Source organism: Harpia harpyja, chromosome 9, assembly GCF_026419915.1.
Source record: "Harpia harpyja isolate bHarHar1 chromosome 9, bHarHar1 primary haplotype, whole genome shotgun sequence".
Lineage (NCBI taxonomy): Eukaryota > Metazoa > Chordata > Aves > Accipitriformes > Accipitridae > Harpia > Harpia harpyja.
In genome coordinates this window covers 36,749,550-36,773,123 of record NC_068948.1, presented here as the reverse complement: position 1 = coordinate 36,773,123, position 23,574 = coordinate 36,749,550, and the positions used below count along the sequence as shown (strand labels likewise).

At 38.2% G+C, this 23,574-nt stretch overlaps 1 protein-coding gene across 21 annotated transcripts in view; it reads left to right on the top strand.

The window, feature by feature from the left end:
* RIMBP2 (RIMS binding protein 2) overlaps nucleotides 1-23,574 on the top strand; it is a 116,866-nt gene that overhangs the window by 71,524 nt on the left and 21,768 nt on the right. For 15 of the 21 annotated variants that reach the window (XM_052795668.1, XM_052795667.1, XM_052795659.1 and 12 more), the window contains 9 exons: nucleotides 2,058-2,209; nucleotides 5,320-5,396; nucleotides 6,343-6,452; nucleotides 6,872-7,681; nucleotides 11,955-12,106; nucleotides 12,487-12,954; nucleotides 15,123-15,272; nucleotides 19,237-19,395; nucleotides 22,414-23,145. In XM_052795668.1, coding sequence (XP_052651628.1) covers nucleotides 2,058-2,209; nucleotides 5,320-5,396; nucleotides 6,343-6,452; nucleotides 6,872-7,681; nucleotides 11,955-12,106; nucleotides 12,487-12,954; nucleotides 15,123-15,272; nucleotides 19,237-19,395; nucleotides 22,414-23,145 — 2,810 coding nt within the window. The remainder of the gene's footprint in view (nucleotides 1-2,057; nucleotides 2,210-5,319; nucleotides 5,397-6,342; nucleotides 6,453-6,871; nucleotides 7,682-11,954; nucleotides 12,107-12,486; nucleotides 12,955-15,122; nucleotides 15,273-19,236; nucleotides 19,396-22,413; nucleotides 23,146-23,574) is intronic. The other 6 variants (XR_008236488.1, XM_052795662.1, XM_052795663.1 and 3 more) reach the window with 1 other exon arrangement.

The following is a 23,574-nucleotide window of genomic DNA, read 5'->3' as shown; positions in this document are numbered from 1 at the left end:
GATCCATTTTCCATAGCCAGATTTGGGGCAGAAGGCATATTTCCACGTACATTGATGGATAGGGGTATAGACTTACTCTGATGGGAAGTAAGGTATCTGAGTAGGCTGTATCTAGTTATTAGCACCATCTGGAGCCATAGGTGTGTCCAGTCACATGATGCAATTACAACTATCACACAGTTTTCTCTCCTATGTATTAAGGACTCAAAGTAAATTTTATGTACCCTGTTTTACAAGTGGAAAAAATAAGACAGTTGGATATCTTCCAGTGTCTTAATATTCTTGGAGTTCCTGATAATGTGTGTTCCTATCCTGGTTATCATCCTATATGTATGCAAAGCAAGGGCTATATTGTCCAAGAATCTTTCTCCACATTTTGTATGTAGTGCAACTAATTCAATAACAAAGCCTGAAAAATCCAGGAGGTATGAGACCGAACAGCAGTTTCCTTTGAATGAATAATCATGATTGGACCAGTTATTTATAGGCTTGGCGCTGACAGGCTGATATGGCAAGCACATTAACAGCAAACAGAAGGAGCTAAATTGGCTAAAGATATCTGAACGGGGATGACTTTTCTGTTATATATGTGAGAAAGGTTCCAAGAATAAAAAATGTGCCCTTTTCCAGCCTGGGGATTGCTGTAAGCGGGGCTGGTTGTAATTAATCTTTTGTATGATGACTTGTCCATTTCCCTGCTGTCAATGTGCTTAAGCTGTCCCGCTGTAAATTACAGTGATGCAGAGAAAATTAATCATATTGGACTAAGGAGCACACCAGAAAAACCCTTTGGAGCTTATTCTCCTCTGCAATATGAATAAAGAGGTTCCGCTGATAATTCCTGGCGATGTGCGTCTGGGAAGCTTGCAGTTCAGTAGCAAAACATTGCTGTCCAGACTTCTGGCAGAACTGGAGAGGAAATGCTGAACCTACACATATCCAGGGTCTGTAAAATTAGAGCATAGGCTCATTATCTTAATGACAGAGAAAAAGGAGAAGGCACTCTGCATATGTGATTGTGTCAGCAATGCCCTAGACTCTGTGCTTTGCTATAACTTCTGCTGATGCTGCAAGTATAATTAGGCTAAGTTTACAATTTCCTGCTTGTTTTCATGTGGTTTGGGGACTAACCTAACAGTAAAAGGAAAGAAATGTAGAAGTATTTTACATTATGCTTTATTAGTCTGTCTTGCAACCTTGATGAAGTTGTTCTTTTTACTTGTCTCCCCTCACCATTAGGCCTGGTTTTCACTTGAGTCAATAGGAAGTAAGTGTTCAGCCTCTTGTAAGGCTGCCTCCTTAGGTCCTTTAAATGTGCAGTGTAGACTGTCTTTTCCTTTTTATTTTTAAGTGCTTTAAAAAAGCACAATAAAAATATTCGAAAAGCATTTCTGGAGATTTTTCCTTTTTCATAGCCTATGTCTTCCATTTTTTAGAAACTGGAGAGATGGCACTGTGATCAAATTATGTGTTTTAGTACTGGTGTTAACGAGGAGCAATTAAGGAATATGAAGAAGGTACTCTTGGAACTTACTGCCCTGCAAAAAGCCAAACCACTTCCCTTCGCTTCAAAATTAATATCCTGCCAACTAAATTATTAGCATTTCAGTTGCTTTCTTAGAAGATAAATGCACAACTTGATTCTACTTTCCAGTATATGACAGAGTCCCCAAAAGAACTGTTGTTCCAGCAGCAGCTTTTTGGTGCTCAGCATGTTAAGCAGCATGTCAGATAACTTCTCCAAAGATATCAAGGTGCTCAGAACAAAGGTGGACTTTTTTTTCATTAGGGGAAACTGTAACATTGATTTTTTTTACATTAAAATACCTTCACTTTCTACATTATGTTCCATTACATATTGTTGACTTATGTAATTTACCAAAAGCCTGGGAACTAGCAGGCTTAGCTACTTTTACATTCTGCAGTCTACCTACCTTAGTGTTTTTCTAGAATGATGTCTAACAGGAGGAAAAAATAACTCACTGCTGCTTATTAGTTGTCAGTGTTTCTGCTTGAGAACAATTGCTTATTCTTATATGTGTTTTGTTCACTGCCAGGTCATGAAAGTCCTTCTGGAAGTCGTTGTGTGATTTCAGAGTTTATACGACCCCTTCAGATATCTGGAGACAAACCAGAACAACTGTCTGTCAAACCTACATTCCTGTCCAAGTCAAGATCTGGTACCCCAAGATGCAGATTTGATTCAGACGTGAGTCTTTTTACATTTGTTACTGAAAATTTATGTTGTGGGGCCAAGGCTTCTCTTCTCCAAGGGACCGATGCAGGTTGATCCACCTGCTTTTAAAAAGTCAAGACATGAGCGTTCTCATTTTCTGAGACAACTGGAGAATGTGACCAGTGGGAATTTAACTGATTTTTTCAAAGAAGTCTCAGCTGATATCCTAGTTACACAGCATAAAAAATGTGTGCGTGAGAACTTCAAGCTTCTATGAAAACCTCAGCCTTCAGTGATGCATTCAGAGTGTTGTACTACTTCTGTGCATAAGAGGTGTCAGTTAGCATTTTTGTCTGTTTTGCTGTATGTCTATGTTATGCAGGTTTATTATTATTTTATTATATCTACCAAAAGGTGTGACTTTGATACAGCCTGGGCAAATGGAAGAGAAATTCCATGCAGTGCCCTGTCCAGACAGGTATGTTCTGACGGACAAGTAGCTCTTTCTGCAGGACTTGTTCTTTGCCTGGTTTTCCTGATGTTTGAATCTTCTCACTACAACTAGGCTGACAGCACCCGCTAACAGCAGTGTCCAGCACACTCTGCTAAACTGATATTGAGCCTGTAACCAACCTGGAAGTGAAAGTTGCAGAATGTTGTCACTAAACTCTATCACCATTCAACTTTACAGCTTGTATTTAATTGTACTTTGGAAAGTTTCTGTTCTTCCTTTCTTAGAAAGGTTGTCTGTTTTTCAGTAGAATCCTAGTAGAAAGCCAATGGGAAGCTCAGAAGAGCTTTACAAAGGCACCGTAGCAAGATGGTTGTTGATATTTAGGACAAATGTTAAATATAAGGAGGTATAGGACACATTTTGAAAACCTTATAGAAAGGTATCATTTTCTATTAAAGACTGAAAACCTGTTTCATATGGGCAAACAGCCATGAGGAAATGATCTTCAGATTTTACCCCTCACATTACACTCCTGAATTCCATTCTTAATCTTTACAGAAGTAAATAAATTGAAACTGTGTGCATATTTTCTATCTATTCTATTCTATATTCATTGCTACTGAACCTGTGAAAGTTGATAGAATCAAAATGTTTTTAAATGGATCACAAGTCCAAGTATAGTGTAGGATATTCAACAAAATATTAAGTTCTTGTATAGTAGGAATTCCATGGGCATATCTAAGGATTATCCACAGATAAATATATGTGTGTATTTATGTGTAGCAGCATTACTGAAAAGTGGAAACATTCACTGCTTTTTGAAGAGGCCACAGAAAAAGCAGCCCGAAGTAGCCAAACCAGAAAAAGCAGCTTAGCAACGAGATTTAGGGAAGCAGAACTAACAGCAAGGAACAGGAGAAATATACGTCCAATTTAATTCCCTTTTTCTATTATTTTTGATTTATCTCTCACTGAGAATGTCAAGCCCTCTTTTGCAGAATTGTTCGTTGTGTGCCTTCTAGAGTGTAATTATGTGATACAAACTTAAAATATACAAGCTTACAGAAACTAAGCTCCATTCTTTTTTAGAGGTATCCAGACCCAGGGGGAGAGTGTATGAATAAAGTCTAAAAATGGAGCATAATGCTGTGAAGTCTGAAATAAAAAAAAAAATTATATGCTGCAAAAATATATCTGCAACTTCCCTGATTGTTACTAGTAACAAATTCTTCCAGAAAAAACATTATGTGTTTTAACCACAATATGTGGTTAGTTATGAGCTTTGTGCCATGCCCATAAAAAGTTATTAGGATAATAACCCTTGAAAATTTGCCTGCATCCCCAAATGCTACACAGGGAAGAATACCTGTTAGCTGACTATTACTGTCCTTCTCACTGGAAGTGGAGTGTTGGCAGAATATTGTGTGTTGTGCTAACTCACCTCTGAAGAGTTAATTCAGAGGGAAAGTGACTTGACTCAGTATTTTCCTGGTGCACTTTTGTTCCATACTGGGAACCAAGCAGGGACCAGTTTAGGCCTGAAAGTTGCAGTTCAATATTCACTCTGTCCAGATTGTAAAATTTTGGCCAATTTTTGGTCAACTTATCTTATCTGATCCCACTGTTAAACCTAGTATTTCTACCTTAATTGAAGTTCTCTCAAGCTCAGGCAAAAAGTTGTTCATTTTTCCTGAAAGGGTTCACAACATACTGTAACATAAGTGGAGGAAAGAGGTGCATCTCTCACTTTAAAAACTCTATTAGGCTCGAAGTATAACAGAAAGAATAACTATTTTACCAGTGAGATACCTAGGGCAGAGCTAAAATAGGTGGAGTCTGTGTTGATTCAGCACCACAATTAAATCTCCAGGTTTTGTAGACCACATTTGTAATGGAATAAATGTGTGGCTTTGCAGAATTGAATTAAATATGTTGGTAAATTCAGAAGAAATATATTATTTCTTTCAGTTAGTGGAAAGGCTGGAATTCAACAGATGCTGCTGCTGTGGATTGGATTGGCAAGGGAGTACATTTTATGTAATACTCATTGTTTCCAAGTGTTTGGAAGTTGACACTTGCACCAGCTCTAAACTCAGCATTTGTCTTAAGTACTTAGTCACTGGTATCAGGTTTCTACTATTATTTTCTGATTAAAATATCAGGGTATCACCCTAGGTTGTCCGTGTGATCATATAGCTATACTATGCCCAGAAAAACTAGGCATATCACTTACAACAGGTCATCTTGGAGTAACTGAGTTTACTATACATTAATGAAGACTTTACTAAAAGCTTAGTCAGGAGGGTGAGGTGGTCAGTGAGACTGGTATGGTTAAGTCATGCCTATTTCTTTAGTCAGCAGCATGAAAAGGGGTGGCGTGGTCAACACCACATCTCCTTCAGCCATCTCCACTGACCAAGCACCAATTTACTGGTGCTTTGTCAATTTTGCAAGCTTTTGAGGAAAACCAACATCCAGTCTTAGACAGGTGATGTGACTCTAGCAAAATGTCAAGGAATTAGCTCAATTTCTTTGCCCTGTTAGAATCTGAATTGCAGTTCCTTTTTAGCCTAAGCCCTTCTAAGTAAAATTAACCAGTTCTGTTCCATGTTAGAGTTTAATTTATTTTTTTTAATGTTGTGTTCACTGTCTGATTTGTCTTTTTTTTTTTTTTTTTTTTCCTCTACAGATGGATAATGATCAGAATTCCAATACCTCAAAGCAGAGATATTCTGGGAAAGTCCATCTTTGCATTGCCCGTTATAGGTAAAAAACCCAGCTCATTACATATATAATGTATATTTGTAATATTCAACATTTGGTTTCGCTTCACTTTTATTCATGCCCTGAATTATTACCTGAAGCTAATGTTATGGATAGCAGACCCCTTTCCTGTTTGCACTGGCTGCAAAATAGTGCCATTTCCATGTGCTTTAATTGTCAGAGAAAGTTTAACATGGTATGGCTCTTTTACCCACCACTATTTCTAGCCTTCAATGTCTAAACGAGATGAGAATGTGTACCTCATACTTTATAGGGGATGTCTCAATTTGTTCTTACAAATTGCTTTTTCATCAATGCAAGAAAGCTTTAAAAGTTCCTCACATCTTTGCTTTGCACATTAAAATTTCATATATAAAGTACTGTCGCAATAAAAATTTCTGTGACTAACAATTTCTTTCAGGATGGATATGGAGTTAAATACTTTATAAGAAGCTTTTGTCTATGTAGCTTGTTTAGCTGTAACTCACTGGTTTTGTCTTTCTTTAACTTGATTCTGCTGAAGTTAATAAACTTGTGTAAAAGATTGCCGTATAAAATAAATGGAATATGGGGACTGGAAAAGACCTCCACAGCTGAGCTGGCTTTAATTCACTTTAAAAAATAAAGAAGATTTTGGCCAGTGTGTTCAAAGAGACCTAAGTGAGGAACGTGGAAGCAAATTCTACAGAAAAAGATGTGGGTTTAAGTGTATAGTGCTTAAGCTAATAGGTGCGTTTCATGGCAGACTTGGTGATACAGTTACGGTTCAGAACAACAAACTGACCTGACTCTACTCAGAATATATGTGTCAGAAGGGAAGCAAAAAGACTGAACTGAGGAATTACCTTCCTGTGTAGCCTTGGAACTGTACACCTTTTTCTGATTAGTATTCAGTTGTGTGGGGGTTGTAAGTTGAAGACACATGTTTCCCATCTGTACTCCATTGCAGTTACAACCCTTTTGATGGACCAAATGAAAATCCAGAAGCAGAGCTCCCCCTTACGGCAGGAAAGTACCTTTATGTGTATGGAGATATGGATGAGGATGGCTTTTATGAAGGTATTTTTTTTAAATCTGTGAATTCATGCTAATTCATGCAGATTCAAATCAGTTCATCTGTCAAACACGCTCCCAATGCTTTCCTTCATCTACTACCAAATCAGTTGCTAAAATAACCCCTATCATCATTGTGTTAATTAACAGAGTTTCTGCACCAGCAAAGCTGCTGCTTGCAGGCAAAGCTAATTATAAGATATTTGATATTGTCAGCTTTTCCTACTGGCAAGATTTAGGTTAACAAGAAAGCCTACTGGCAGTTCTGGTTATTGCCTCACTGAGCCTTTACATTCTAAACTGTGAATGTTGTTTACGTACAGTTTTCATTTGTATCTTCTTCCTTATCTTGTCTACTTGCAAGGCATTGACATGCAAGAGGTATGCTCTTCAAGGATTTTAACAGCATTGTTCTTTCTCACCAGGGGAACTTCTAGATGGACAAAGAGGACTAGTCCCTTCAAATTTTGTGGATTTTGTTCAAGACAATGAGACCCGATTATCAAGCACATTAAGCAGTGAACAAGATCAGAATTTTATAAACCATTCAGGTCCTATTTTGGAAGGAGATCTCTTGGAGATAAGTCCACCAAGTCACATAGACTCTAGCGTAATCAGCAATGGCGCAGGGACTCTGGATGTGAACATTGATGAAATTGGAGAAGACATTGTGCCTTATCCTAGAAAAATCACCCTTATTAAACAACTAGCCAAAAGTGTCATTGTGGGCTGGGAGCCACCGGTAGTGCCACCCGGATGGGGAACCATTAGCAGCTACAATGTTCTGGTTGACAAAGAAGTACGGATGAACATAGCCTTGGGAAGCAGAACGAAAGCTCTTATAGAAAAGCTTAACATTTCTACTTGTACATACCGAATATCAATTCAGAGCATTACAAGCAAGGGTAACTCAGATGAACTGCAGTGCACTTTGTTAGTTGGGAAGGACGTCATAGTAGCCCCCTCTAATCTTAAAGTGGACAATATAACCCAAATTTCTGCTGAGCTGTCCTGGCTCCCTACAAATAGTAATTACAGTCACGTGATCTTTCTTAATGAAGAAGAATTTGACATTGTCAAGGCTGCTAGCTACAAGTACCATTTTTTTAATTTGAAGCCCAATATGGCCTACAAGGTGAAGGTCATGGCAAAGCCCCATCAGATGCCCTGGCAGCTTCCCCTGGAACAACGAGAAAAAAAGGAAGCCTTTGTGGAATTTTCTACATTGCCAGCAGGTTTGATATTTTTCTCCTTATCCCAAAACTCTCCAGTTAAGTTTCACTGAAAATACTAGATAAATTAATCTAACCTTTAGCTTTATGCTGTAATCCCTGTCACTTTCATGAGCAGACTGGGGATTATTAGATTGCTTTATGGTATCTAAAATTAATTCCTGTCCTGTGTTATTCTCTATTTTGTTCCTGGGTAAGGACTGAAGCATTTTTGGGACATAAACTAGGGAAAGCCATGCTTATCATCATCACAGATCACACGCTAAGTGTTTTATCAGATTAATCTCCATTTTTATTTAATTTGTCCAGCTATAGTATTTCTGGTAGTAATTTATTTTTGTTGGTGTGAACAACACTGGGAAAAAAAACAGTTATTACTTCTGACGTGTTATTTGTATGTTATTTGTGTGTCTTAAAGCACTTTTTACATGGATGATCCAGCCCTTTTCTGTAATGAAAACCAACACAGACATCATAGAGGACCACACAGTCATTTAGGGGATGTAAATGCATTTTGGTTGTGAAGTTGTAATCATATTGTACAATTTGAATTTGTAAAGATAAATTGGTTGTGTTTTGGAAAGTCTGAGGTTTTTTCCCACCTTGCTTTTACATTAGGAATGTTGGTAAGCGTTACCAGTCATTTCCCAGTATTTAAGAACAGTGAAGTAACGTTGGAAACTAGAGCAGAAATAATGTACTGCATTTAAAGGATAATCTCATAATTTGGGGAGTGTATGGCAGTTCGTGAAAAATTTGAACGTCTCTCCTTATAGATCCATCTAACCACGGTCATCTAATCAAGGACAAGTAGAAGACTCCTTATATATTCAGACTTTCAGAATGCCTCTGAAGCAGGGACAGTCAAGTACAAGTGACTCCTAGCAAGTGAAATTTCAATAGCATGTACTGTGCTATGGCTTAGTTGACTCCCTGCTGGGATTTGATTCTAGCAAAGGGACAGGAATTATTTCTGGTCTCTTCCTTGCCTTGCCTACCTTCTATGTAAAGAGGTGTGCAGGACAGTAATGCTGGTTGAGTAGAGAGGGAGTTAAGCTTGTATGTCTACTGCTTTTGATGCTGTTGATTTATAGTTTCAGTAAAAATGTCCTCAGCTCAGTCATTTACTCTTTTCTCTTAAATCATTTCAGTGAGATAAGTGGTAGTGCTATTATAGAATCTGCTAGAAGTGAGGGCATTTTAAACTTTGTATATGTTCTGTGGGAGTCAGGAGATACTGCCTACATGGTGGCTTGAACTTATTAGATATGTTGACGACTTCGTTATTTGGGAAAGGCCTTTCAAGTGAGGTTTTTTCAAGCCAAACACTTAACATGCTGTATCTTCCTCTAGTTGCTGAAGTACGCTAAAGCAATAAATGGGCTGTTCTCTGCTGAGGAGCTAAAATGCAGTGAAGCATCTGCTTTTAGATCCAGAGATCCCAAAATCTTCCCGACCACTTCATTTCACAGAGCATTTTTACAAAAGCACGTCAACTTTTCACTGTTATATGGCAAAATAAAATAGCAACTGTTGAAGTGATTAGAGGCTGATGCTTGTATTTTAAAAGTCATTGAAATAAAGGGAAAAGGATGCTTATGAAATCAGAGTCAGAAATGGGAGTTACCATCATAGTGTGTCATGGTTTTGTCTTGCAAGTATTACTGGCTTTGAGTAATTGCATCTCTCTTCTTCCAAACTATAGTTAAAAGAAAGAAGTTAAAAGAAAAAAAATAGAGAAAGTGTCTTTAATGTGACTAATACTGTTCTTTCTCTCAGAGACTGGATTATTTTTCCACCTTAAATACCTTCAGTTGATCTACATTGTAAGGGACATGTTTTAAAGATTACTTTAGAGTATGCTGAGAGAACAATAGAGATATTCTGTGTGAAGGGAATCTTTTGTTATTGGGCTTCTCTAGAAGATGCATGGGGATGAATGATGTCACCTAAACCTTTAGTTGAGGTGAACATCAGGTTTAGCAGACAGTGCAGCATGAACTGCAACATAACTGGCCACAGGTAGCTGCTAACATTTGTACTGGCATTTTTCTAAGGGCTTCAGAAATGTTTACAAATGAATGCATGTGCTCACTTTATTTGAAGCTGAGAAGCTCTGCTCTTTACTAGTGGGTTCAGTGAAATCCTTATAGAAAAGGATACCATCAGCCACTTATACCAAAAAGAGAGTGGGGACCAGTGAATGTTTTAAAATTTTCACACTGTATCAAATCTCAGGGGGTTTTTAGGAATACACTAAGCAAAAATGAACTTGAGATAACTGCTCACTCTTCAAAGCTAGAGAGAGCAGTTGCGTGAAAAGTACAGGACAATTAGAGGTCACCTTTTCATTTTTCTCTTTGCATATATATCATGTTTTGCATGATTTATACTTGAAAACACATTGCTTCCTATCGGCCCAAAGCTGAGTGACAGCTTTTTAGTTGCTGAGCAATTGAACTCCGCTTCTTGATTCATCAAAGCATTACAATTGCTTAAGTTAAAATAGAAGTAGTTCCCTTTTGGGTGCTCAGATCTAAAAATAGACATAAGTATTGACAGGATCAGGACCAATGGGACTCATGGGTTTTGAGCCAATTTAGGTAATAAGTTAATGAAGACCAAACTGTAGCAGAATTCGGAAACAAACATATATGTTGGTGACCAAGACCATCAAAAGTCATCAGGAGTAATTTCCCATTTAATAATGGGGAAAAATAGAAACCATACTACGCCTTGGGCTTTACAGTTTATTAAACCTCTCCCTGCTACAGCCTGTGAAGGTCGAGATAGACTCCCTGGGGATTGTTTGGTTTGGGGAGAATGGAAGGAAGGTGACTTCTCCTGCAGGAGCAGATTAATGTCATTGTCATTGACAAGATACTGGACTAGATCAGATGCATTCTTTCTTGTAAGCTGAGGAGCTTTGCTGGATTGGGAGCACTGATTGTCAATCAAATAAGATGGTCAGGGAAGCTGAAATTCAATCCTAAATCAAAATCTACAACTTGGCCAAGCATAGTATTAGGACAGTTTGCATACTTTGGCCTTGCAAGTTAAAAATACATTATAGATACAAGGGATGATATAGGCAAAAATTTCATGTTGTGCCTGTAGCATCCTGTACATGACCACAATTTTATTTCCATGCCCACCAGAGGATGAAATTCAGTGACAGCAAACTACTGAAATGCACTGATGGTTTGCCAGCATATCTGGAGGCTGAGGCTTGTGTGATATTTACACTTGTGTCATGATCTGTTTGGTAGCAATGAATACACACAGTTAAAATATTTGTATTTGTAGCTTTTTTGGTAGATGAACAGAAATTGGTTGTGCTTCACTCACTGGCAAAAGCAAACCCACAGCAACCAAGGTTTGTATTCTCCCAGCTATTACGCAGAGATGGCTACAGCTGATCCCTGCTTCTGAAATGTTATAGCATGAAACACTTCTCAGGGTTTGACTGTTAAATTAACACCACAGGGTGCCTGAAGAATTCCCAAGTTAATAATCTCTATGATATTTTTACTTTAACTTTCTGTCCAAAGTAGAGCTATTTATAGTAGGGTAATAATGTCTTTTAATTAAGCATGTATTTGTTGTGCTATTACACTAACATACTGTAAATGCCTTAAAAGGTTAGTAGGCGTATCTTTTAATTCAGTGCAGAGAAAAGACTTTGAGTCCAGTTGTCTTCAAACCAGCATGCTGCTGGTTGAAAAGGTTAAAGTTTCGGCTTGCAGTCCACGTTGCACCTTAGTGTCAATGTGATTCTGCCCTATAAATTGTGACTTGGAGCCACTGATGGTCCAGAGAAACAGAATTTGAAAGTGATTTCTGAGTATGTAGTGTGCATTCAGTGCAGAGATACATACCAAAAAGTCACTTGCTGTCACCTGCAGCAGTTTTCCCCTAACAGTGCCACTCCGGGGCCTTTTTCTCCCTGCGTTTTTCTGTTAACATCTTCTGCATTCAGAGTAAGTAGCAGTTATGCAGCCTGGAGGGATAAGAATAGGTCTAGAGCAAATTGCAAGTACGGACCATCTTGCAAAGAAATATAGCTTCGTTAATGGCTCTAAGCTGAGGGTCAGTTCCTGGCTCTGTGACCTGCTGAGCCTATGCTTCTGTTTTTACGTAATAACTGCAATAAGGATATTTTGTCTTCTTAATAAAAAAGTGCTTTGAGATCTGTAGTTCCCGACTTGCAGGTATATCAGTTGACTTACATACTTCCCATCTACAGCTCGACAGTGACCAGTCTTGTCTGTCTTAGGTCCTCCAGCTCCACCTCAAGATGTTATTGTACGGGCTGGGTCCACGCCAGCAACCATACAGGTGTCCTGGAAACCACCAACTCTGACAGCAACAGGGACCTCCCATGGCGCCAATGTCACGGGCTATGGGGTTTATGCAAAAGGTCAACGGGTGAGTTCTCCTTCCAGCGTAACAGTGACCATCTACATTAGGTGAATTTCAACTGACAGGTAAAGGCAACAAAAAATGTGTGACAGCACTTGAATGTGTGCAGGGTTTTCTCAGCTTTCAGTAGAACCTACTTTTTTGTTTGTGCATAACTTGCTCGTTAGCTTCCTTTCCAGAAGCACTTAAGCTTTTGGACAAATGGTTTGAAAGGATTAAAGACAACCGGTGCTAATGGGTGTGAAGCCCTAATGTGGGCTCTTGCAGCCCACTTTGTGTTGGCAATAATTCACTCCATGTTAAGACTTTGAAGGTTGTACTTTAGTGGGGTTAAGAGGGGGGGAAACATGTCTTCATGCTACTACGTTGCTTGTTTGTGTACTCAGGTGGCGGAGGTGATCTTTCCAACAGCAGAGAACACATTGGTGGAGCTAATGAGACTAAGGAGTTTGGAAGCAAAGGAAGTTACAGTTCGAACACTCTCTGCGCAAGGGGAGTCAGTGGATTCTTCTGTTGCTGCCATTCCATCTGACCTACTGGTGCCTCCAACCCCTCACCCCAGAACTGCTCCCAAATCTAAGCCATTAGCAAGTGCCGGAGCCCCAGAAACCAAAGAAGAACATTTAGGTCCACATTTAAAAATGGATGAGTCGTGGGAGCAGACTCGTTCGGCATCCCCTGTTCATGGACACATGCTTGAGCCACCTGCTCCTAACTTTCACAGCCTGCTTCAGGGGAGGAGGTCTCCATCACCCAACCGAATACTCCCTCAACCTCAAGGCACACCCGTCCCAAACACTGTCGCAAAAGCCATGGCAAGAGAAGCTGCACAACGAGTTGCAGAGAGCAATAGGGTAAAGGCAAACTTTTTCTTAAGGCTTTTTGGGGCTGGCTTTATTCATTGTGGCACTTTCCATCAAAGAATTTTTTCATCATATGCCTTAAGGAGAAGCTAATCATTCCTAAACCATGAAGATCCGTAGTTTGAGAAGAAGCAGTGTGCTAAAATTCTGCGCCATCTTCCACAAATATGCTTGTAACCATAAAGAGCACTGATCAGCCTTTGATCAGCGTAGAAACCCCATAACATCACTAGAAAGGTTGTCTCCAAAAATGCAGAGCCTTACTTCTGAAAAAAAAAAAAAAAAAAAAAAAGTAATCATCGAAGTTGTGCTTGGATCCTGCAGGAGTTAAAAGGGAGGCCTGTGCCTCTGTGAGAAAAGTCAACCAAGTACTGAAGTACTTTGAAAGAGACCAAAACAATAAAGGGCAGTTTAAAAATGGGTCTGGAAATAGGCAGATAAACAAAAGTCCTGAGCAGACTTCCTGTGAGAGCTAATCTTTTTGACGGTTTACAAAATGAGGACAGAGTCTCATTTCTATAAGGGAATCTAATCAGCAGTCAGATAAGAGACATGTTTGTATTCTAAAACCATCTGCTTTTTCAAAATAGCAAATAGCAGTTTAGATGCACGTAAACCACTATTTTGTATGCTGTTATGGATCTACAGGCAATTTTACATATTCGCCCTTCAAGAGTGCCCCTTTCTCAGCGCTACACTTCCACAGATGTTTACAACTGCTTCAACATAAGCTGCCACGTGAAAGCTTTTCGTTACAGCTCCTTTTGTAGCTGCGAGAAGCAGCACTGCCCGAAGGAGACTCCCTGGTTATGAGACCATTATGACCCATGGCTGCTGTAGTGACTCAGATGCTTGTTAGTTAATTTAAATCCCATACTTGAGGCTCTTGGGTCAGCATAGCTGATGCGCATGCATCCTGACAACGTGCTCTGGTTTTCCTACCCAAGCATACAATATTTAAATACTCCCAGTGCCCTGGGCAGTTACTTTCTTATAACAAGCTGCTCACAACTGTCTTACTTGTTTCAAGCTCTGGTGTCACTTTTTTCATACATTGTCTTGGTCCTTCATCTGGCAGTCATAAGTTGTTATGTCCAGTCTTCAGTCTCCCATCGTATCTCTAAAATAACTCCATTAATTTTGACAGTTCACACATGTCTTAACAGCCCCAACTTATTGACTGTCCCTGTTTTGGGACAGAATTGAGCCAGTGGGTGATGATACAGCTTTGGGGGAGCTGAATAATTCTGGATCAATAAGGTCTGCTAAATACATATATATTCATGTGTATATTTCTTCCTCTTGTTTATAAGTAAAGCAAACTGGAATAAATTTAACAGAAGTAGAAAAGGCAATTAGTATCTTGGGCACTCTGAGGTGAAAATTGATTTAACAACCATATAGGGAAAGAGAATTGAAATACGTTTTTTGTTTTTGAAAATTGCTGACATAACATATGCTCTGAACCACGTTTAATTACATTAATTTTAGTGATGCTTGAAATGTTTAATTCAGGGATCTGGACAGAAGTTTACAGATGGATCCACCTTAAATTAAATCAAATTCTGCCAATGATATTTGTTATGTTTAGTCCCTAGTAGCAGAAATTCTTCCCTTGTGGTAGGCTGCTGCAGAAGAAGCTATGTGTCTTCTCCCTGCCCTTCATCCAGCCTGTTAGATGGCTGATGGTTATTGTCATGAGAGTAAGCAGCAGGAATCAGTAGCTGATGGGAAGAGTCACCTCAGAGCAGAGGAAGAGCACGAAGTCTCATTCTGTAGGGTTTTTTTGTACTGAGGCTAGTAGTAGTGGCTAGGTTGTCCACTAACCCTCTGCCAAGGGAAATTAGTGTCTTCGTTAGCAGCCTCTAACTGTAGAATACTGAGAATTTTGACATAAGTGGTACAGGGAAGAAAGCTAGCAGCTGAGTTGACGGTCACATAAAAGCATATAATTGTTTATGAGTAAGAGTAATATGACGAGCAAAAAATTCTTGAAAACTCCAAAAAGGTTACAGTCAGGGGAAACTACCATTGCTTTAAACCATGAGTATATTTAAATGCGCTGTTCTTGAGTCTTTATGTCTTATATTTGCCATTTCTTCCATTGGTTGCAGGAACAGGTGTGCTTCACAATTTTCCATTTTTTGTTGCTTTGCTAGATGGAGAGGAGGAGCGTTTTTAGCGAAAGGAGTAATGCAGCCCAGTATGCTAACTCAGACGATGAGGAAGATGGCTATGATTCTCCTAATGTCAAAAGAAGGGGGGCTTCAGTTGATGATTTCCTGAAAGGATCAGAACTTGGAAAGCAAGTAAGTAGCCTGGTCAAACAAGTATTTTATGAAGCTCAGCAGGCTGTCTAGGTCACCGTCTGATTATTGTAGCCATATTGGTAACTATACAGACAAGCAGCTAAATTGTGGGGAGGTAGATGAATGTCCTGTTACTGGAGCATAACACTGTCTAATAGGAACTGAATGCTTGGCACCATACATCTATAGATCCTTATCCCACGCAGCAGTCTGAAGCACTGGAAACTGAAAAAACTGAAGCAGAAAAAATTGAAATAGAAAATGTGACTGGAATGTCATGTTTGGGCTCTGGCCTTTTTCTGTGTGATGTGTTACTACTGCATATGAAAACATACTGTGAAAAAAGGGAAAGGGGGAAGGATTTTTGTGTTCCATAAAAGCCATAACCTGTAATCCTAATTAGCAGAAAACCAACACTGTATATACTTGGCATACTGTAATGAATAGAAAGATGTTGCCAGAAGAATTTTGCACATCTGTGCAGCTTTTAGTCTGATCCCACTGAAAACAAATATAAAGTAATTTATTACATTACTTTCAAGACAGATGTAAATTCTAGCTTATGTCTTAGCATGGTCAAATAATCTTGTTAGCCAAACATCTGACCTCCCACGTTGAAGTGTCTAAGCAACGGCATTCCTTCTCGTACCAGTTCTGAGACTTTCTGGAATTTTGGTTCCGTTTATTATAGAAGTTCAAGCATTTATAAATGTATAAACATTGCTCCAAATTTCCAGTGTTCTAAATATGTGGCTTCAAGACTTTATTTGATTCCATCTTCACATACAGTGGTTCACATACAATATTTTTAGAATACATGCAATCATGCTGTGCTTACAAAATGTGCTTGTGGGTGAGATGCATCTGTACCTCTGTATATAATTAAAATTATTCTGGACACAAAGAGGACAATATTTTCTAACAGAACCAGTGATCTTATTAAGAAGGCCCAATGTAAAAAGTTTAGAGTAAAAAAGTTTGTAAGGGACCAAGATCAACTTCATTTTTCTGATAACCGAACTTCATATTTAACCTTGGTAAATAAACTTGGGGGTATCTACCATGTGAGTGCAAAGTTGCTGCTCCATGTTGACTTACTACCACAGATCATTAAAGGCTGGTTTGGAGTGTGTCTGCTTTACCAAGCTCTACAAAATAGAAGGTTTGGATATGAACATTGGAAGGCTGGGAACCTTCAAAGTGTATATTCCTTGAAGCCTAAAAAGATTAAGCTCTGTTAAGCTACTTCAAACATCCTCAAAGCTAGATTTGAAATCTCTCTGGCTACAAGTATTCTCAGATCTGATTAGGTTCAAAATTTAGTTTTCATGTAAGGCTGAAACAATTCCTCATTGCTTTAAAACACTACATCAGAAAATGCACTTTGAAAAATAGCAGTTAAATTATGTCTGGCAAAACAACTGCAGTGTGTTAAGTGTGAATTGATTATTAAATGTTTATTTTATAGCTTCAGAGATATACCTATTTGTAGTTTAATTGCTCATTTGCATTGTTTATGAAAGATGATCACTTTTACTGCTTGGTTTGTTAGTGAAGAAATAATTTGAGAAACCTAATCTGCGGTGGTTTTCCCCTTAAGAAATTATTAGTTTGCTAATTTCATTATAATGCTCATGTGCTGCTGGTACCTTCCAGAAGCAACCACTATTCTGTACGCTGATTCCCTATCAAAGGTCTTTGGCTTTCTATCAGTTGACTTGCCTTACTCTGTAGATAAGAGTAAAAACAGTGCAAGCAAATGCAAGCAACATTAATGTTTTTTCATCAAGCTTTTTATTAGCATTAGATATGGCTGCTAATGGAAATCCTTCATGTCTGCCACATTGTATTTTGTAGGAAGATACATTGATTTTAAACTCTCCAATTAAAAATGCCCCACAGGGAAGGGTGGCATGGATCACAATTCTGAATCAGGGGTGCACAGTCTCTCACAGGCTTAGAAAGTTAGTCTTTCTTGCCCAGATCCTCACAAGTATTTATGCATCTCAATACCTCTGAGCATCTGGGTCAGTGGGCCTGTCACCCAAGACTAAAATGGGAGTAATCATTCTTTCTTTTCTTACAAAAGTGTATGAAGATATTGTTTTCTACAAGCTGTTGATTTGCTCTGTAAATAAATAATAAGGACAAGGGAAGTAAGTATCGGAGATAGACCTGAAATTCAGAGACAGCTTGGGACATTTGCAGGAAGGACAGTGCTAGAAAACATGTGAAATAATAACCACGAGTGCATGGAATATATGGCCATAGAAGTTTCACTGGAAATCTGCATTATAAATGCACCCAGTTATTGAACATGGAGTATGTATGCCATATTACATAGAAAGTTAATTGATTGCAGGCAGAATTGCGTAATTATTGCTTATATAATATCTCCTAGTTATGTTTTATACCTCAATTAATGTAGTGCTTGAATTAGAAGATTTATGTAAATAATCGAACAGCTGTTTAGCAAGGCATTCCTGTTATTAGAACCACAATGGATAAGCCTTGGAGACAGTTTGCTAGGTCTCTGTAGTCTGCCCAAGCAATCAGGGCTTTATTTCAGCGGTATTGGCCTTTGACAATCTACAAAGCATTGTGCACTTAGTTGGTCAAGTTTTGTAGTACTGTGCCAGTGCAACCCCCAAGTCTATTTAAATACAGCTGAGAACAGGAGCGCAGGAGTGATTTCCTGTGAAAAACAGGACCAAGGTTCTGCTGGAATGGAACTGATGAAATAATAAAATTTAGTATAAGGGCCACAACATTTAGATGTGAAAAATGAAGCATTAGGATATAGTCTAATCTTCTAATTTCAAAAAGAAACCAAAATCATTGTGAAACTGCAGTGACTTTTTTTCTAAGATGATCCTAATATAATGTATCTGAAGGATCTGAAAACACTTATGGGCTTGGCACTGAGAATTACTACTAAAGGCTTCACCCTAGAATCTTTCTAGCTCCAGAACAAAGAATTAAAAGAGGAGAAATTGCCTCTTGTATTTGGAGGGCAAATCCCTCTTCACTTTGGAGAAATTGCTTATTGCAGATATTTTCTTCTCATTGCTGGGATTGATTGTTATCAGCGTGTTACATAGCTATGGGAATTGATCTGGTACCACAGAAATTATTTTTTCATTAGTATTGCTGGGGGAAGGAATGCAGTAATTTCTAGGATTCTAGTACTTCTAGAATATTTGATTCCTCAAATATTCTACTGCAATCTGACAGTCAGATGACTCCATTTGAAAATTTGTCCTTGGAAATACAATGGGTTTTGTTTATGATGTGATTTGTTAGATGTAATGTTTAACAGAGGCCACTCCTATTTTAACATTAGCAGTTCAGCAGGACATACTTTTTCCTCCTTATCCTCCGACTAATCTGAAATTTACAGGAACTTGAAATATTTGGACTACTTTTAAAAGACAATTAAAGTTTTAGCCAGTCTATTCCTACAATGTTTAAGAGAATGAAAGCTTCAAATTCCATCAGCTAGCTATATCATACAATGATGGTAACAACCTGCAAGAATTAAATGCTGATCACTTTTAAATTACAATGTGATGTAACAAACAGCTGTGAAGAACAGATGATATGCGAGTTACCTTAGGGCTTTTACAATTTGGTCAGCAAGTCCACTGATGCATGAAGGACCTCTTTAAATCAAGGGAATTTAATTAAGACTAGAACTAGATTTGGTACTGTGAATGCAGGCATTCTTTTTTGTATCACCTATGGGATTAAGATTGGATTTCTTGAATTAGGAGCATAAATGGTCAAAAAAAAATTATACATGATCTCTCCACTAGAACAGAGCAGCAAGCTACATGACATAATTTCTATGTGGTCATTACTGTGATATTCAAACCTAGGAAATGCTCTAGTCCTCATTGATGTCATACAAGGATTTTCAGCTTTACAGTCAGTAAAGACTTTTCTCTTTCACCATGTCTATTAGCCTCACTATTGCCATGGTGAAGAGTACCACACAGAGAGCAGTCGAGGTTCTGACTTGTCTGATATTATGGAAGAAGATGAGGAAGAGCTGTACTCCGAAATGCAGCTGGAGGATGGAGGAAGGCGACGAGTCAGTGTGACTTCACACAATGCACTTAAGGTAATTGTGACTGCAGAGAAACCTTAGGAGTATCTCCATATTTTGATTCTTCCTTCAAAGCATTTCTTTTAGTCAATTATGGATTTTGCAGACCATTAAAACTCACACTGTTGTATAAACCTAGAACTGGGGTGAACATTGTTTATGATGTCAAGGCCACTTTAATACATTTATTCCTTTTTTTTTATTATTTGATAGCTAATCTTTTAACTAATTGAATATTTTCTGACATGTAATTGTTGAAGTTGCAATTTCTGTTCTGTAGCTGGGGACCTTTCCCATGTCTATATGACAATATACTACGTGTGCTATGTGCTACCGAGACAATGAGTTGTTTCTGAGCAAGAAGATTTATATAAACATACATATGTATAGAAAAAAAACAGCTTAGGTTTTTTGTGTTTGACTAATTTGTCCCTGTTTCCAGTGCTAGTCCCATCTCTTCCACAGGCTTTAAAGCGTGCTTGTAAGAAAGGGAGTTGGATCAGCTTTGTTTGATAAATGCATTACCAGAAATCCTCGTGCTCTGATTATTAAGGAATCACCAGAGACAGTAGGAAATACCTATCAGAAATACTGCTTTAACACTACACAGGAATATTCATCGTGAAAGACAACTTTAGTATAACAATTAAAGCTTATGTAGAATGTTGAACCTGCCCGGTACAGAATACATATTTCCCATAGTATATTTGTACGTGTAAATTGTATTTGCTTTTTATGTGCTAGCAATTACACTGAATTGTGTTGTCTTAGAAAGCTGGATAACTTGAATGATAGGGAAACTCACAGGTTGATTTTTCCTCCAATATGTTGTTATTTAACTAAAACCCAATACTATTTTCTCATGCATACAAGAATTTTGACCATTCTTGTAACTGCTTTCATGTACTATAAATTCAGTCCTTTTATTCTGATACTATCTGGAATGAGACAGGTACTTTTTCAAAAGAAAATACAGCCAGTGTTCCTATTGTTCTTTTAACACAAAGGTTGAAACTGAAATCCTTCTGCATGCTGCTTCTGTCCCTTTCCTCTGGGAAAAAGTGAATTATCCCTAGACTGGTTTTGATCTTTATGCATCATTTTGGTTTTAAATTAATATTGCCAACGTTGATATTTAAAAAGAAAGGCCCAGACCCTTAACTGGTGTAGTAAATAATTTTAGACCTGTTAAAGTCTGCAGGCATACTTCTCTTGATGTAGTAGTGTATGTGAAGGGCATGGTTGGTTGACTCATTCTGCAGAAGTGGAATTCAGTATGAGTACTTCCTGAGGAAGGACTCATGGATGTCTTGAGTCTCATTTGGAGAATATGGCCCACCATGCTGGTAAGTTTTCTGATACAAAATGCAGGTTAGATTCTTCTCCCAAAGTGCTCAATAATTTCCCCCTCTTTCACTAGATCCAATTTCACTTTGCAACATCAGTAATTAACAAAAAAAATGAAAAACATGTTTACTGAATTTTCCATAATGTCATCAGATTCCTGTTCTCTTGCATCTGAAAGTATGCCAACCATGCCCTTGCAGCTGTAATTGACTATTCTCTCCTGAGTTAATAGATGCCCCTAAGTAACAAGAAAACATTTTGCTTGCAGATATATATTTGCTTTATTGGGAGATTATTATTCCCTCCAATGGTTCCCTAAAACAAAGGCTGACACAAGTGATCAAGGGAAGATTCAACTCGCCCAATCGGAACATTCTAAAATGTGGAATACTTGAGCTCCATTCAAAACTATCCTTGTTCATATTTATTGACTTTTTTCCACTTTTATGGCAGTTTGTCTCAAAAGTTTCAGGAGTATGATACACATTTTAAAAATGAATGAAAATAGGTGAAACAAATACAATCATAAAGTAACTTAGAAAGTTCCTAGTGCTTGAAAGGGGAAGACATCCAAAGCCCAGTTAAGTTTAACATGCTCAGAGAGAGAGGTATTGCTGAGGTCTCCAAGATGATCTGTCATTATTTATGGGTGCTGTTTTGTCCAGAGACCTACTTCATCTGGGCATTAAGTAAAGTACAAGGAGAGGTGACCTCCATGATGCAGAATCTGTAAACTCTGTCAATCAAAACCAACTCCTCCCGCATCATTATTCTCTTGTCTCTTCTCAGAGTCCAACAAAGATATTGCATAGGATTCTTCTGTCACACCAACCTTTGCTTTGTGTAAATGTAATAGAAAAATTACAAAATGTATCTATTGTGTTCAGAATGCTTATTTTATCCAGGCTGGGATAGTTTTTACCTACTTCCGGTATAAACAGAGATTTTTACTTCTGCTAATAGGCTGATTTTCAAATATTGGTTTTATCAAGCAGGTACGAGATTATGATGAGAGATTTGATGACAGTGCAGACCAAGTGACATCAGAGAGCGTCCTGCTTCTCAGGGTTCTTTCTATGGAAGTCAAGCCTTAAAAATGGTGCCTTTTTTAAAATTTTACAAAGGAAACTAGAACTTCTTTAATGATGTCTGCAGAATAGCTTTCCTGTGGCAGGAGATTTAGGAGTATTTGCTGCTCATATAGGATGCTTTAACAGATGCAAAGCAAGAAAGCTTGCTAGAACAGAATTTTCTTTTGCAGATATGGGTTCTGTTTACAAAGAAAAATTAAATAGCAATTTGGCACGGGGCAAGGAACATACTAAGCCTTAGTGCTGTGTTTTAATGTCATTCTCATTCACCATGCTGGAACCTGTATGCAGCTTTTATTGCTTTGTTTTAAATGCATGGGTTTATTCTTGTTAAGAGCATCACTCAGTTGTTTGTACTGACCTCTCATGTTGTATCTGACACCCAGCAACTTCTTAATCACGTCTTTATTTTTCACAGATTCTCATTCAAAGCATGACATCCTTTTCACTAAATAAGCTGCATGTCTTACGTTTGCCATTGCTCTAAAACTAATTCTGTCTTTATTTTTCTTTTCTTCTCCCTTTTCCCTCCCATTTTATTTTTGTCACACACTATTTGTTCCCTGTCTGGTTTTTAACATTACATAATCTTAAGGAGTACGATAAGAATAAGACCACTGAAGCCACTTTTTTGGAACAGCCTGACTTTTCACAGCAGATACATCACAGTAAAAAGCTTTTCAGTATTCCAGAAGTAGCTGAAGAGGATGGTGAATACTCTGAACTGCTGTACAAGCAGGGTTTAGGTATGCCCTATAAAAAGAATCCCACAATAGCTAGAGACTCTAGACCACCTAGGCCCTACAATCAAGACCAGCAGCACAACTTCTGGTACCCAGCCAAGCACAGAATTTCAGGCATGGAGGATTTTGCTGCAGACGACAAAGGATGTAAATATAGCCGGTCCTTATCGAGAAGCCCAGACAGTGGACTAGACTGTGGAAGCGAAGAAGAAGAATCTCGTTTTAATTTCAGATATACTTGCGATTCAGTTTCTGCCAACGTTGCATCTAGCTGTTGTGCAGAGACTGCTAACTGTTCCTGCAGGAAGAGCATGAGGCCATTGCTTGCTCGCAGGAAAACTTTAACGAGACAAACCAGCATCGAAGAAGATTTTGGTGACCTGGGTCCTTCCTTTGTAGAGCCCAGGAGTGAACAGGTCAAGCCCAGTTATGAGAAAAAGTATGAGACTCAGAAATGTAATAGAACAGATAATTTGTCTAATGAAGATATTCAGGGAGGCTGGAAGACCGACTTAAAAATGGCTGACGCTAGGGCAGCTGGTCTACTTGCAAAGCCATCCCACAGAGATGCAGAAGACTCTCTGGTGTGTGAAATAAATCTTCCTTCTAACATCTGCTTGCCAAATCAGTCTGTTTTCTTTCTTTTGTTCTTTTTTTTCTTTTCTTTTCTTTTTTTCTGAATTAATTTTTAGAGTCCATCCTTTGGACCTATCTGCTACTTTTTTCCCCCTTTTTTTTTTTCCTCCCCATTCATTTTTGTTTATTATTCTGCATTTTCCTTTACAGTCCTCTTTTGTGTCATGCTGAAATCAGTTTAATTTGCTTTACAATGATTTTCCCACAGAACAAATTACAATAATGGCTGCTTTTATTAAAGGACAACTGAATCTAAATTTTAATTAAGGGTTAGCTGAACTATAATTTTTCCAAAAGATTGTTTTTCTTTATTTTGCCCATCTAAATGTTGCTTTAAAAAAAAGCTGCATTTTAACTGGAAAAATATTTCATCAGTT